We start from the raw sequence: 13204 nt of genomic DNA, 5'->3' as shown, positions 1-13204 counted from the left end.
CATTGTGTTCAGCTTATTTACAACTGTTTGATCTCATTGGCCTTTAAGCCACGTGTCAGAGGTTGGAGGCTTGAACAGCAAGTGGGTTGAGTTTTTGTGTTTTCACACCCACAGCTGTGTGCCTGGGATCAGCTAGTTAGCATATTGGGGTTCTGTGCAACCACATAGTCGTCTTAAGCCTGACATCTTGGCTCATGGACAAATTTTGGCCACGTTTATTGTAACACTATATGTAAAATAAACGAAGACGAAACTGGTTAGTTAATTGGGTGTTGAAGCACCAGTGTCTACCAGATACATTTGTTTCCAACCCATAAAATGATACTTAGTAGTAAAATGTTTACTGCTGTTATTTTCTTGCTTATTTAATTAATCGGAATAGAGTTTGAGACCACAGGCCCTGAGAGAGACGGGAAAGGAGAGCAGACTTTCTTTCTGTCCTCGAGCGTGTGGCCCAGAAATCAGGAGAGGAAACTGCATGAAAACAAAGCCAACATTTAAACTTTAAACTTGCAGATAAACGCCACAGGGAAGATTTTTTTAGTCATTTATTAAACAAACTTGTTAATGGATGTGATGGCTCTTGGCAGTAAAAGTACACTTTGTGTTAGAAGTGAGGAGAATTTATGTTTGGGTAATGTCCCATTAATCTCCATCCACTCGATGGAGACGTTTGAGGGGTTTCTTGTCTGATCTTTCAAACAACTATGAACATGTTGATAAGTCACCACATCCATAGTTGGATTAACGCTGTGATTCATGTCCATGACTCCAAAAAGCTGCTCTTTGCCTGTATGTTCACTGCTCTGATGTACTTGTGAATGGATGGATCCTTTCAAACAAAAACATTTTAAAGGAATCCCAGTGAAACGTTTCCAAAGACAGGACAGGACTGAGAAAAAGTACTGTGACCTGTTCCAGCCAGTTCACCAGCTAAGACTGTTCAGTTTTCAGAAACCCAAGTGTGGAGTGGCATGTTAAATGTTAAAGTTCATTAACAGTGCAGTTACATGAGGACTGAATGTGCATAGCTCCAGCCCAGTCTCCTGTTCGTCAGTGCCATCATCTTCAGAGTCTCTACTGTATTGTAAAGCTTCCCTTTCATTACTGCTTTTCCTCCGTCGCCCCTGTTGCTCATCTTCACCTGCTCCACCATGCATCGTCACCTCTTTTGCACACTGCCTGTTGCTTTGGATGGTTGACCTCAGGTCTTTGAACTCATCTACTTCCACCGCCTCTGCTCCTTGTGTGTACACCTTCCTACCTGTCTTTGATTTCTTCTTTCTCCAGTGCATACCTCCACCTCTCCAGACTTTCTTCTACCTGCTCCCTACTCTTACTTCAGATCACAATGTCGTCTGCAAACAGAGTCCATGGACACTCCTGCCTGACCTCATCTAACAGACCATGTGTGTATCCATAGCAAACAAGAAGGCGCTGGGAGCAGATCCTTGATACGATCCCACCTCTGCCTTGAGCTCATCTGTCACTCCTGCTGCACACCTCACCACTGGCTCACTGTCCTCCTATATATAGTTCCTGCACCAGCCTCATGTACCTTGCAGTCGTGCAGGACCACAGTTCCCCTCCTGTCACCATCACATCCTTTCTCCACAAAGAGACAGCATAACTCCTTCAGACCTTCTCCACAGCTCTCTGTTGGTACGCTTGCTTTTCTCTCAGCATGAAGCCATACTACTGCTCACTGTCACGTTGCTTCTTAAGCAAGTCTTTCCCATTGTTGTCAACTTCATCCCCCTGTATTAACAACTGCTCTGTGCATCACCCTCGTTCTTGATACCTGTACCACTGCACTTCTTTATTCCTCAGGCATTGTTCCCTCTTCTTAAAGTACATGTTCACCACAGCCATTTCAATCCTTTTTGCAAAATCCACCATAACCTGTCATTAAGCATTCCTCTCCTTAACACTGGTGTACAGGGATGTAGTATCCCCACACACCAGTATCGTCTCCCACCTTTCTCTCACTTTTGAGCTGTAGCAGAGCTGGTTGTAAATTTGCTGGTCTTCATTACTGAAAGTGGGGGAGAGTTCAGTAACATCATATTAAATGCCAGCCCGTGTGATAGCTGCTTGATCCACTGTACAAAAAGAGTCTCCTGCTCTCTTGTGCTGGTCTCAGAGCATGAAGAACCCATTTACAGCTATGATGGGGTCTGTTCCGGGATCACCGAGTGTCCAAACAAATGCACTGCGTTTCTTGTCTGAACACCCCAAGTACCCAAAGCATGAAGGACAAGTGCTCCCCAACGTCTACAGTGCTGCTACAGACGAGCCCCTGCTCAAAAGGAACGGTTACTTATGAACAGACCTGTTGAAATGATTGAACTGCAGACTTTAATCACTTTCATTTCAAGGGTTTAAATAAAAATATATCTTCATCTGTTTAGGAATTTTATTTTGACACATTTCTTTTCAGAACATAATTTTAAATAAGAGTATTGTTTTTGACATTTGGATCTATCCTTTGCCTAAAGTCCATAACCGATGAACATCCCTTGAATTAAAGCTGAAAGTTTCCACTTCAGTCACATCCACAGAGGCTACACAACAAAATGTGTCATTGTCCAATAACTTACCAATTAATTGTTCGATATATCTGCTGTGAACATGCTGCACGGTGAATGATGGGAACTCAGCGTGACAGCACGACCACGCTGTTTCACAAAAACTCAAATGCTTGACAATAGAAGGTCCTACCAAGGATTCCCCTCACCGAACAGCTTGTTGATCTGATGAAATCCCTGGGAGGAGTTCATTCAGGTACGAGGCCTGAAAATGGTGAAAAATGTTGCCAAAATTACACTCTAAACTCCAAATGGCTGACTTCCTGTTAGGTTTAGGTTATGACTCCAAGAGACCTTAAGATAATACATTAGGCTACCAAATTTCAGTCACAGATGAAACATAGTGCAGGAGCTGCTTGTTTGAAATGTTGTATTCTGTAAGTGTTGTACTTTGTGCTGTGGAGCCAGTTTGCAATATTCCATGACCAACTGCACCACCTGCTCCCACTGGGTGGCGCTCTATTGCTGATAATGGGTACATCAATCTGTTCAGGGCGGGACTTTCATCGTTGCCTGTGAAGTTTGGTAGATACTGGACTAGATTTGAGTTATAGCAGTTTTACTTCATTGCAAAACATCAACATTCACCATGCTGCTGGGGTCGCACCGTTTGTGAAACGCTCACAGCTTTCAATCGAACCTAAGACCAAATCCTCAAAGCTTTCCTGGATAAATCTGAGGATGCTGGGGTGAAGTGCCTTGAAACTGTACTCCAAAGTGTAAAATATGACATTTCCTGTTCCCACTAGGTGGCGCTGTAACCACTGTTAACTTTAACAACTGAAACGTGTTCGGGGCAGAGCCTTGTCACCTGTAAGAAGGTTGGTCCAGAATGAAGATTCTGGACCTTCAATGAATTTAATGCTTTTGTTTTTCTCTTGCAGCTCAGAACACAGAGGCTGAAAGGATGTATAAACCCACAACATTGTCAACAAGCTTGTTCAAAACATGTAACAGTTTTCCAATACAGATTTCACAAAAAAGGTCTTTCCAGAGCCACTGGGCCCGACAACCATACAAGAAAATGGCACATGAAGTCTGGGATCAAACTGGATTAAAGCAGGCTGAAACATTTTAAAAACAAACAAAAATAATCAATAACCAAAGGGTAAAGTCAGACCTCCTGGCAGCAATCTACGCTTGTCATAAACAACCCGGAATTTTTTGGGGAAAGATGACTTTTGTAGTGAAAAGGCTGCTTTATTACGGACGATACTGTGCTGAGGGGCCTCAAGTGTAGACCCTCCTCCACAGTTATCAGTGTAATTGTCAACAAGAATCTTTACAGATTCAAAGTTGACCCTTTCGCAGACATCATGTGTGTGTGATGCCTTTTGCTTTCAAAACAACTTTACCTTTTCTGGTCATAACTCTTAGGTCCAGCTGCAACAAACTCTAATGAAATCATCCTGATCCAACTCGTTTGTTAGATCGCCTAAATATCGACCTAATTCTAGTTCAGATTGATTTTGCTTTGTGAGATAAACAACACTGTCAGTATCGTAGTAAATAGCTCTTTCCTGCAGCTGACCCAAGTAACTGTAGAGTTTCATACGCCCATATGAAGTAGTGAAGGCGCAATGAAGATGTTATCTGTGGAGTTTGGGAGTGGAGTGCAGAGGTCACATAACACCATTGAATAAGAGCCACATCATCGCTGACAAAAGAGAAATCGCTCACTTTGTATTTTTGAGAGAACACGAGGTTAAAGAATTCCTCGGGGTCACTCACCAGTTTGCTCTGCGTGAGATTATTTCTCTGACCGAATTTTCCCCAAAAGGAGTTTAAACACAGTTTGGCCATTTGTCTTTTAGCAGGGTTTAGTTTTATGTTTTCAGGGTCTAAAGTGATGCCTTGCTTAGCCTGGTAGTCTTTAATGTGAAGCTGTTTAGCCTCCTCAGTTACAGCATCTGATGGGTAGCCTGAAGCCTCTTGTTTTTTTACGCAGGAAATGATGTACATAGTCTGTGAATATTGTGTTACTCTGTTTCTCAAAGTGCCATACCTCGGTGATTCGACTTATTTGATAGCCCTTTTCTAATGCCAGGTTAAATTTAGGGGTGGTCCACACCCCTCTGAGTGCTCTCTCCTCGTTGCTATGGTTACACGCCCCCTGTTGGTTGTTCATTTCAGCACAAGTGCGACAGAGTAAAGAGAAGCTTACCTGATTTTGTTTTATAGGGTAAAACAGGAAAATAGAGCCCTCTGGGTGGGTAAACAACCGCTTTGATAAACCCAAAGCAGTTTTTAGGGTCCTGAAAATCTCGAAAGATTATTTGAGGATGACCTAAGGGGTAACGACAGGTGCTATTTACAAATGGATACAGCGAGGTGACATCCACATACCTGACTTTCTCACCAGGCCCAGCACTACAACGCAGCTGTGCTGGGCTTGTACGGCCTCCAAAGAGGGCGTGGCGAGGGTTCAGAGGCTCTGGTGGATCGTAACGTCTGAGAAAGCTGATTACACTCTCATCACTATGTTTTAACTCGGTCCACTCGTGCTCCCAGATTATAACAAGACACACATTATGCTCAGCTCTCAATCTAGCGAGCCTGTCTTGAGTGGCGCTGTTTATGTGTGCAAGAGACGCACCTAACAGGGGATTAACATCGGCCTGATTCAAAAAACACTTAACACAGCCGTGGAAGTAGCAGCCCAAAGATTCCCACACCTATGTTTTACCCTTAATCTGACCATACCCATCCACATAATAACAACAGAGCTGTTTTTCTCCTTGATTGAGCGCATGTCTGATAAAAACACCTTGTGTGTACCAGAGATATTCGAGCCATTGAATTGAGGATGAGGAAAATGATTTGACCTGATTACGGTAACTTACAGGGCATGGTAATGATAAGATTTCGCTGGCATGAAGTTTGTTAAATAAGTTTTCAGGCACGCGCTTGTAAGCGTGTTGCGGCTGAAAGGATCTACTCCTGTCTCTTCAATAAATCCGTTTCTGAACAATGTGCAACCCCGAGCTAGAATTTCAACATCGTTTTCACACTATAACAGGGCCTCTTTCATGAAATTAAAGGTGCCGGAGCTGACTGAATGATACCATTCGTAAAATTCCTGCCTGCCTTGTGTCGTCATGCGTTCCAGACTATAGGCTGAGGGGGGAGGGTAAGGGCCTGCATAAGTTAGGTTTTGTTTCTAGCTGAAACAATGGGGGGGAAAAGCCTTTAGTGCTGTCTGAAAAACCCATGGCTTTTGGGATACCTGACAATGGCATCGGAAGGAAGCTGCACGAGTCCATGTAGCGCTGGTTTAAGTCTGTGTCTGTAAGCTGATCACTTTCGAGCCTTGCATGATTAACTTTGGTTTTAAACCTTGCTTAACCATAACCCTGAGAATAATGTAAGCATCAAAACCCTTAGCATTATGAGCGATAAAGATAGAGCCCTTAAAGAGCGGGCGTCTAAAATAAGCCAGAAACCTTTCAGCGCAATCCTCACCCTGACAGCTCCAAGCTTTACCATCTGATGTTTTTACACAGACCAGAAAAGGAGCGTGTTCACCGTGATCGTTTACGAACGTTTCAAAATCATAAGAAATCAACTTGTTATGTTTTGTCTCGCGTTCTAAAACCTGCATATAGCACTCGTGCATTTGCTGATCACTTATTTTCTCTTGGCCGCAAATTCTGCATTTGCTCTTCTTGCATTTGTGGGGTTTACCTTTTACAGCAATATAATAAAGAAGAGAGCACTTGAGACATTTTTTAAAGATCTGACAGTTGCTTGAGAGTCTTTCACGCCTCTCAATTGGCTTTTTATGGTTCTGGAAACAAAGGGGAGATCTGCAGGTGCGATTACAGTCTGGGCATAACAGCAGAGACAGGATGTCGCTACTACATGTGGATTGCATACAGACAGAGCAGCGATCGGGGCAGAAATGAGATAACACGTGATTATACCCAGTGTAACAGTAATTACAGACAGTCTGTGCCCATAAATCCTTTTAAAATTTTAATAGCGTAGTAATGATTGTCAAATAAGAGTAAGCACAGGGTTTTTTCTGTATTTGGTGTACTAGTTTGAAATTTACAAAGGCTACGATCATACTCGTTACGGTAAAATACTATAATTTTACAGTTGAGTAGCGTTTCGAATGTAATTATCTGATTAAAGCCCACAGGCGTTTGATCGTTTAGACCAACTTTTTGTTGAATTTCTCCACCAAAGGCTTCTGCCTGCCGGCCGTTAAAATCGGGGTGCAGAAGGTGGGCGAGACTTATGGAAAAACATAACTTATTCACGGGGTTATGGACTACGTATAAAAAAACAAAACAAAAAAACACACCTTTTCGTTGTTGAGTATCTGACTAAGATGCCTCAGACCCCCTTCCGGTAGCGGTAAAACGATCTGAGCTATGAGCTCAAGCGAGCCTTCACACATAACAGACCAATTTGATTGCACAGTTCTCAAGAATAAATCTTCAAATTCAGACAAATCATAGTCACGTAAAATGACTGAAACATTATTTTGTAACTGTTGCCCTATAAACTCTAATTGTATAAGATCGCCTGGACTTGCATGCGAGAAAATCCTGTTTGTTATTTCACGGGCACTATGCATTATCCATCCATCTTCATCCGCTTTGTCCGGGGCCGGGTTGCGGGGGCAGCAGCCTAAGCAGAGAGGCCCAGACCTCCCTCTCCACAGCCACCTCCTCCAGCTTATCCGGGGAACACCAAGGCGTTCCCAGGCCAGCCGAGAGATATAATCTCTCCAGCGTGTCCTGGGTCTGCCCCGGGACCTCCTCCCGCTGGGACGTGCCTGGAACACCTCACCCAGGAGGCGCCCAGGGGGCATCCTTGTCAGATGCCCGAACCACCTCAGCTGGCTCCTTTCGATGTGGAGCAGCAGCTGCTCTACTCTGAGCCCCTCCCGGATGGCCGAACTTCTCACCCTATCTCTAAGGGAGACGCCAGCCACCCTTCGGAGGAAGCTCATTTCTGCCGCTTGTATCCGCGATCTCGTTCTTTCGGTCACTACCCACAGCTCGTGGCCATAGGTGAGGGTAGGGACGTAGATCGACCGGTAAATTGAGAGCTTTGGTTTTACACTCAGCTCCCTCTTCACCACGACGGACCGGTGCAGCGTCTGCATCACTGCAGCTGCAGCCCCAATCCGTCTGTCGATCTCCGGCTCCCTTCTCCCATCACTCGCGAACAAGACCCCGAGATACTTGAACTCCTCCACTTGGGGCAGGAACTCATCCCCGACCCGGAGTGGGCACTCCACCCTTTTCCGGCTGAGAACCATGGCCTCAGATTTGGAGGTGCTGATCCTCATTCCTGCTGCTTCACACTCGGCTGCGAACCGTTCCAGTGCGAGCTGGAGGCCCTCACCCGATGAAGCCAACAGAACCACATCATCCACAAAAAGCAGAGATGAGATTCTGAGGCCACCAAAGCGAAAGCCCTCCTCCACTTGGCTGCGCCTAGAAATCCTGTCCATAAAAATTATGAACAGAACCAGAGACAAAGGGCAGCCCTGGCGGAGCCCATCACCCACCGGGAACGAGTCCGACTTATTGCCGGCAATGCGAACCAAGCTCTTGCAACGGTTGTATAGGGATCGAATGGCCCGTAGCAATGGGCCAGACACCCCATACTCCCGCAACACCTCCCACAGGACACGGGGACACGGTCGAATGCCTACAAAAGCACAAGTTTAACTAAGCACTTTTACTCTGGTTTAACACATTTTCACACACACAAGCACGGACCCCGAGACGCAAGCACGGACCCCGAGACGCAAGCGCACGAGCGCACACAGACACACAGGTGCAGGCGCACTGACCCACCACCAGATGGCGTTTTTTAAGCATGAAAAGTACAAACTTTTTTTAATGGCTTAAAAATAAAATAATGCTATTAGATATAAAACCTTTTTAAATTAATCAATTAGTTCTTTTTTGGAGGGGGGAAAGCAATGAGCTATGAACTAGCATATTTTGGATGAATATCATATTTTTGTTACTTCCTTTATTACTTCCTAGGGTCACAAATCATTTTATTGGGGCCACAAATCACTCTGTTTGACATAAGGGGCCTAATATCCCTCCTTTGGTCGGTAGTTGGATGGGACCGGTCCCTTCTTGGGGTCCTTGGGGATCAGGACCGTCCGACCTTCGGTTAGCCATTCCGGGTGTCTCTCGTTAACTAGCAGCTGGTTCATTTGTGCTGCCAGACACTCGTGGAGTGCAGTCAGCTTCTTCAGCTAGTAGGTGTGAACCATGTCGGGCCCTGGTGCTGTCCAACTCTTCATACTGGAGACACAAACAAGATGGTACAGTGGACACATGTGTGAGTGCTGTGATTAAAGCATCTTTCTTTCAGCTTAACGAGTGAACCGTCAGCTCGTTCAAACACACGTTAAAGTCCGTTTGGCTCGACACCACCGAACAGAGGCAGCAATATAACACAGCTAACATTAACAGTGCAGTGAATCCTGCTTGTGCCGCGATGTTCAGGACTGCAAACCGAGCAGCATCACTGACTTTCAGCTTGTTGTGTTTGTGGATATATGACTGACTTTAATTATCCATAAATCATCACATTCTCTGTAAGATTAAGCTCAGCTATTGAACGGCGTATGTTTTAAAGTAAAGGCTTTAAAACCAAGTTAGTACAAACATCACTAATGTCACATAACTTTGCCGACATGTGGCCAACAGTAATGTTTTAATGTTCTTCATTATTAAACATTTGCACATAAATAAGTGACATCATATTTAGTACTTACTTTTCACATTTTACTCTTCGGCCGCTCCGTTTCTGCCGTCTGCGAAAAAATTATCCACACCGACTGCCGCTATGAATTGTGGGATATGTTGGGCCACGAAGTCTACACCGTCACAGCCTTAAAATTCAGGGAAATGAAGGACGCATTTGAGGGCCGCATTTCGAGCAGCCTTTGAATTGGGACAGCCTTCGGCGCGCCACTGTGACGTAATCGGCCTTAAAATGCAGCCTTTAAGGCTGCAGACCCTGAATTGGGATACAGCCCACGTTTTATATATTTCGGGAAATTGACGGCGCATTTGCAGTACGCATTTGAAGTACACTTCGAATTGGCACAGCCGTCGTCGCGTGGCGGTGACGTAATCGCACTCAAAATGCGTACTTGAAGCGTGCGGTCTAATAATGGAATAATCTTGGTTAGTCAGTTATATAGAGAAGGTGGACTCTTTTATAATTACTCTGAGTTCCTCAGGAGATACAACGTACCGATAACGCCTAAAGAATTCTCAATAGTGTTCGATGCCATCCCATCTGGTCTGTCCATGTTACACAGATGCTCCCACAGTGCTCCACTACAGGTCACTCCCCCGGATGTGTTACATTCTTCTCTTGGCAATGTTTGCTTTTCCTCTCATAAGTCTATAAATACCAAAATAAGATCTCTCTTTCAGGATGCAATGGTCTCTGTTCCATCAGCCATATTTTATTGGGCCAATTTTGTAACAGATATTGAATGGAAAAAAGTTTGGACTTTACCACAAAGGTTTTTCTTGACAAACAAAATTAAAGAGATTTCCTTTAAGTTGATTCATAAGTTTTACCCTACCAAACAATATTTGTCCAAATTTATGGCTGAAATAAATGTAAATTGTACCTTCTGTCAAGAGCAACCTGAAACAGTTTCTCATCTGTTTTGGTCATGTAAATTTACGTGTAAATTCTGGAAGGATTTCCACAAGTTTATTACTGACTTTGTTCTCCCTAATCTTCAACTGTACTATAAGGATGTTATCTTTGGCTATTATAATTTTAAAGACAAGGACAATGATGCTTTCTTTTTTATAAATTTGGTTTTATTTTTGGCAAAATTTCATATACACAAAAGCAAAGTCCTCGGCAGAAAGCCTGAACTTCTTGTATTAAAAATGGAACTTGCACAATATATAAGGACAATCTCCTCATCAAAAAACACGAAGGCTCTCAAGACTGTTAACATCTGTAACCGATTGAAACTGCTAACTTGATTTTGGCTCTTGCAAACTTTTGTTTATTTATGTTCCCCTTAATTTATTTTATTTTTTGTACTCACTTTTGTCTCACTGTCCTTGTCACTCTTTCTGTTCCTCATTGTACTACCACAATGTCATCTTTTATGTGATCCCTGTTTTACTTGACTGTATGTCTATAATGTGATAAATAAAGTTAAAAAAAAAAGGCGTGTCTGAATTGGGACACAGCCTCCGTCTGAGGGCTCAGTTTGTGAGGAGATACAATTCCTACTGGAGCCCTGAGAGAGAAAAAACCTGTTCATCACAGAGTTATTAGTAACTGAGCACAGCTTTAAGGTAAAACAATATATCTTTGTGGTTGACAGTGGGCAGCACGGTGGCACGGTGGTTAGCACTGTTGCCGCACAGCAAGAAGGTCCTGAGTTCAATCCCAACATCAGGCCGGGGTCTTTCTGTGTAGAGTTTGCATGTTCTCCCCGTGTTGCGTGGGTTCTCTCCGGGTACTCCGGCTTCCTCCCACCGTCCAAAGACATGCAGCTTGTGGGGATAGGTTAATTGACTAATCCAAATTGTCACTAGGTGTGAATGTGCGAGTGAATGTGAGTGCGAATGGTTGTCTGTCCCTGTGTGTTGGCCCTGCGACAGACTGGCGACCTGTCCAGGGTGTACCCTGCCTCTCGCCCTATGACAGCTGGGATAGGCTCCAGCGCCCCCCGCGACCCTGAAAAGGATATGCGGAAGCGGATGGATGGATGGATGGTTGACAGTGGATTAGCTCAATGAAATACTTTTAATTAAATTTCACTTGAATTTATTTAAAATTACATTTTGCTTGGAAACAGATCAGAGCATTTTTCATTAATTATTATTAACAGTGTCTTAAAAACATTTGCAAAGTCAGAGATTTTAATTCTTCACATTGTAATTATGTAACTATACATTCTATAATAAAACACTTGAGAATGAGATAATTTGATTGGACGTTAGTGGTAAATCTTTTTTTTCCCCTCGAACTTTATTTGAAATTATAAAGTGAACAGCCAGTCATTCCAGTTCAGTTTGTACAGTAAACATAGAGGGCAGGTAAGAGTAACAATATAGAGTACAAAGAAATAAGAAGGATAAATAAATAAAGGAGAGGAAAAAAGAGAGGGACGTGACAGACTTCATAACAACTTTGCACTTGAAAGTTGTATCCGTGACAGCTCATTCGTTAAACATTTCTGAATGAAGTTAATTTGAGAGAGTTTAAGTAATATTCAATTTCAATCAAAAACAAATTAAATGAAGGGGTTGAGTTTTGAAATTTACATTTATGTATATTGAATTTCCCTAATAAGATTAAGATTGACAATACCACATTTTTTTTCCTTTAGTTTCAAAATAAGTGATAATGTTCTTCCCCTCAATTTTGATTTCGTATGTTGTTTTGCACAGTATATAATTTTCAAGCTCTCTCGTTAGTGGTAAATCTGGACAGCTTTGACAAAACTGATAGCGTCACATCCTGAGCTGCACCAGCAGGTTACCAAGCAAAATGACGAAAACATGGAAAACAGAATAATGAAAATGAGCCACAAAATAATTATTTTCAAATTACTCAACGTAACTTAAACAATGACACTATTAACGAGCATTAAGGTATATTAATTATTTCTTTCAGAAATGATGTAATTATTTGATTGTCTGCCAACACTGATTGTTTTCCATGTTGTCTTTCTTATTTGAATCCTTTTCCCCTCTCTGTAGTCTTTCCATCTCTTTGCGGTAATATTGTGTCTCTGTGCTCACGTTCGTCCCTCTGTCCCATCACAGACGTTATCAACGTCCGCATAAACTCCCTGACACATGAGTCTGACCCCTGTCCCACATTCAGCCTCCGCATAACCCTCCGCGTCTGCTTTGTGCGCTGATTGGACGCCAGGACTCGCTCGGGAACGCGCTTGCGTGAACTCGCCGTGCTAGTGTTTCCAGGAGACTCTCCTATGTGCACGCGCACGTTTCCCACACGCATCCCCGCTGCCCAAACTGCATTTAAGGCGAATCCCATGAAGCGCGCATCCGTTAGAAATTTGCATGGGGCGTACCCGCCAGTGGAATGCGCGCACCCGCTGTCCATCTCGTAACTGCTGTCCAGCCTAATTGGAGGACACTGCTGAGTAAATGGGAATACCGGGAGCGCGTCTTTGAGCTGCAGTTGGAAAGTGGAGCAGAGTGCGCACTCCTTTTCCTCAGGAGCAAAACTGCGTTGCTTTCTCACTCATAACAAGTTGATGTTTAGGCGCAGCTGAATGTTCTCGTTTATGGCAGGTCGGATTCTTTATCACATATTTTAATTTAACGATCCTGCTTTTCCAGTTGATGCGGAGGATAAAAGCAGAGTTTCTGCACATGTAGCGCAGAAAGACGGATTCTCCAGAGGCTTCCGTAAGAGTAACAGCCATGTATGCAGGACGCAAGAGGAGAAAACCCGTTCAGCGAGTGTAAGTTTCTCTCGTTTCATCTTTGAAGGTTTCCCTCCGTCTATTCTAACATCCACGTCACATTTATTGTGTTTCGTAATTAAGAAGATTTGTTTCTTTGTCGTCCTAAATTCATGGAAACAAATCTATTTGCTGACGATGCTGA

The 13204-nt window shown here is 43.5% G+C and overlaps 1 protein-coding gene across 1 annotated transcript in view; it reads left to right on the top strand.

Annotated features, from left to right (window-relative positions):
• Positions 1–12595: 12595 nt before the first annotated feature.
• LOC102290557 (aryl hydrocarbon receptor) overlaps positions 12596–13204 on the top strand; it is a gene marked incomplete in the record, with an annotated part of 58446 nt that continues 57837 nt past the window's right edge. Inside the window, 1 exon segment of the mRNA XM_005940850.3 lies at positions 12596–13059. Within this exon segment, the coding sequence (XP_005940912.2) occupies positions 13019–13059 (41 nt within the window).

Source organism: Haplochromis burtoni, unplaced genomic scaffold, assembly GCF_018398535.1.
Source record: "Haplochromis burtoni strain Fernald_Lab_line unplaced genomic scaffold, NCSU_Asbu1 Contig_283, whole genome shotgun sequence".
NCBI classification, from domain to species: Eukaryota; Metazoa; Chordata; class Actinopteri; order Cichliformes; family Cichlidae; genus Haplochromis; species Haplochromis burtoni.
Note: the sequence above shows the minus strand (reverse complement) of the source record. Positions and strands in the feature narration are given on the sequence as shown.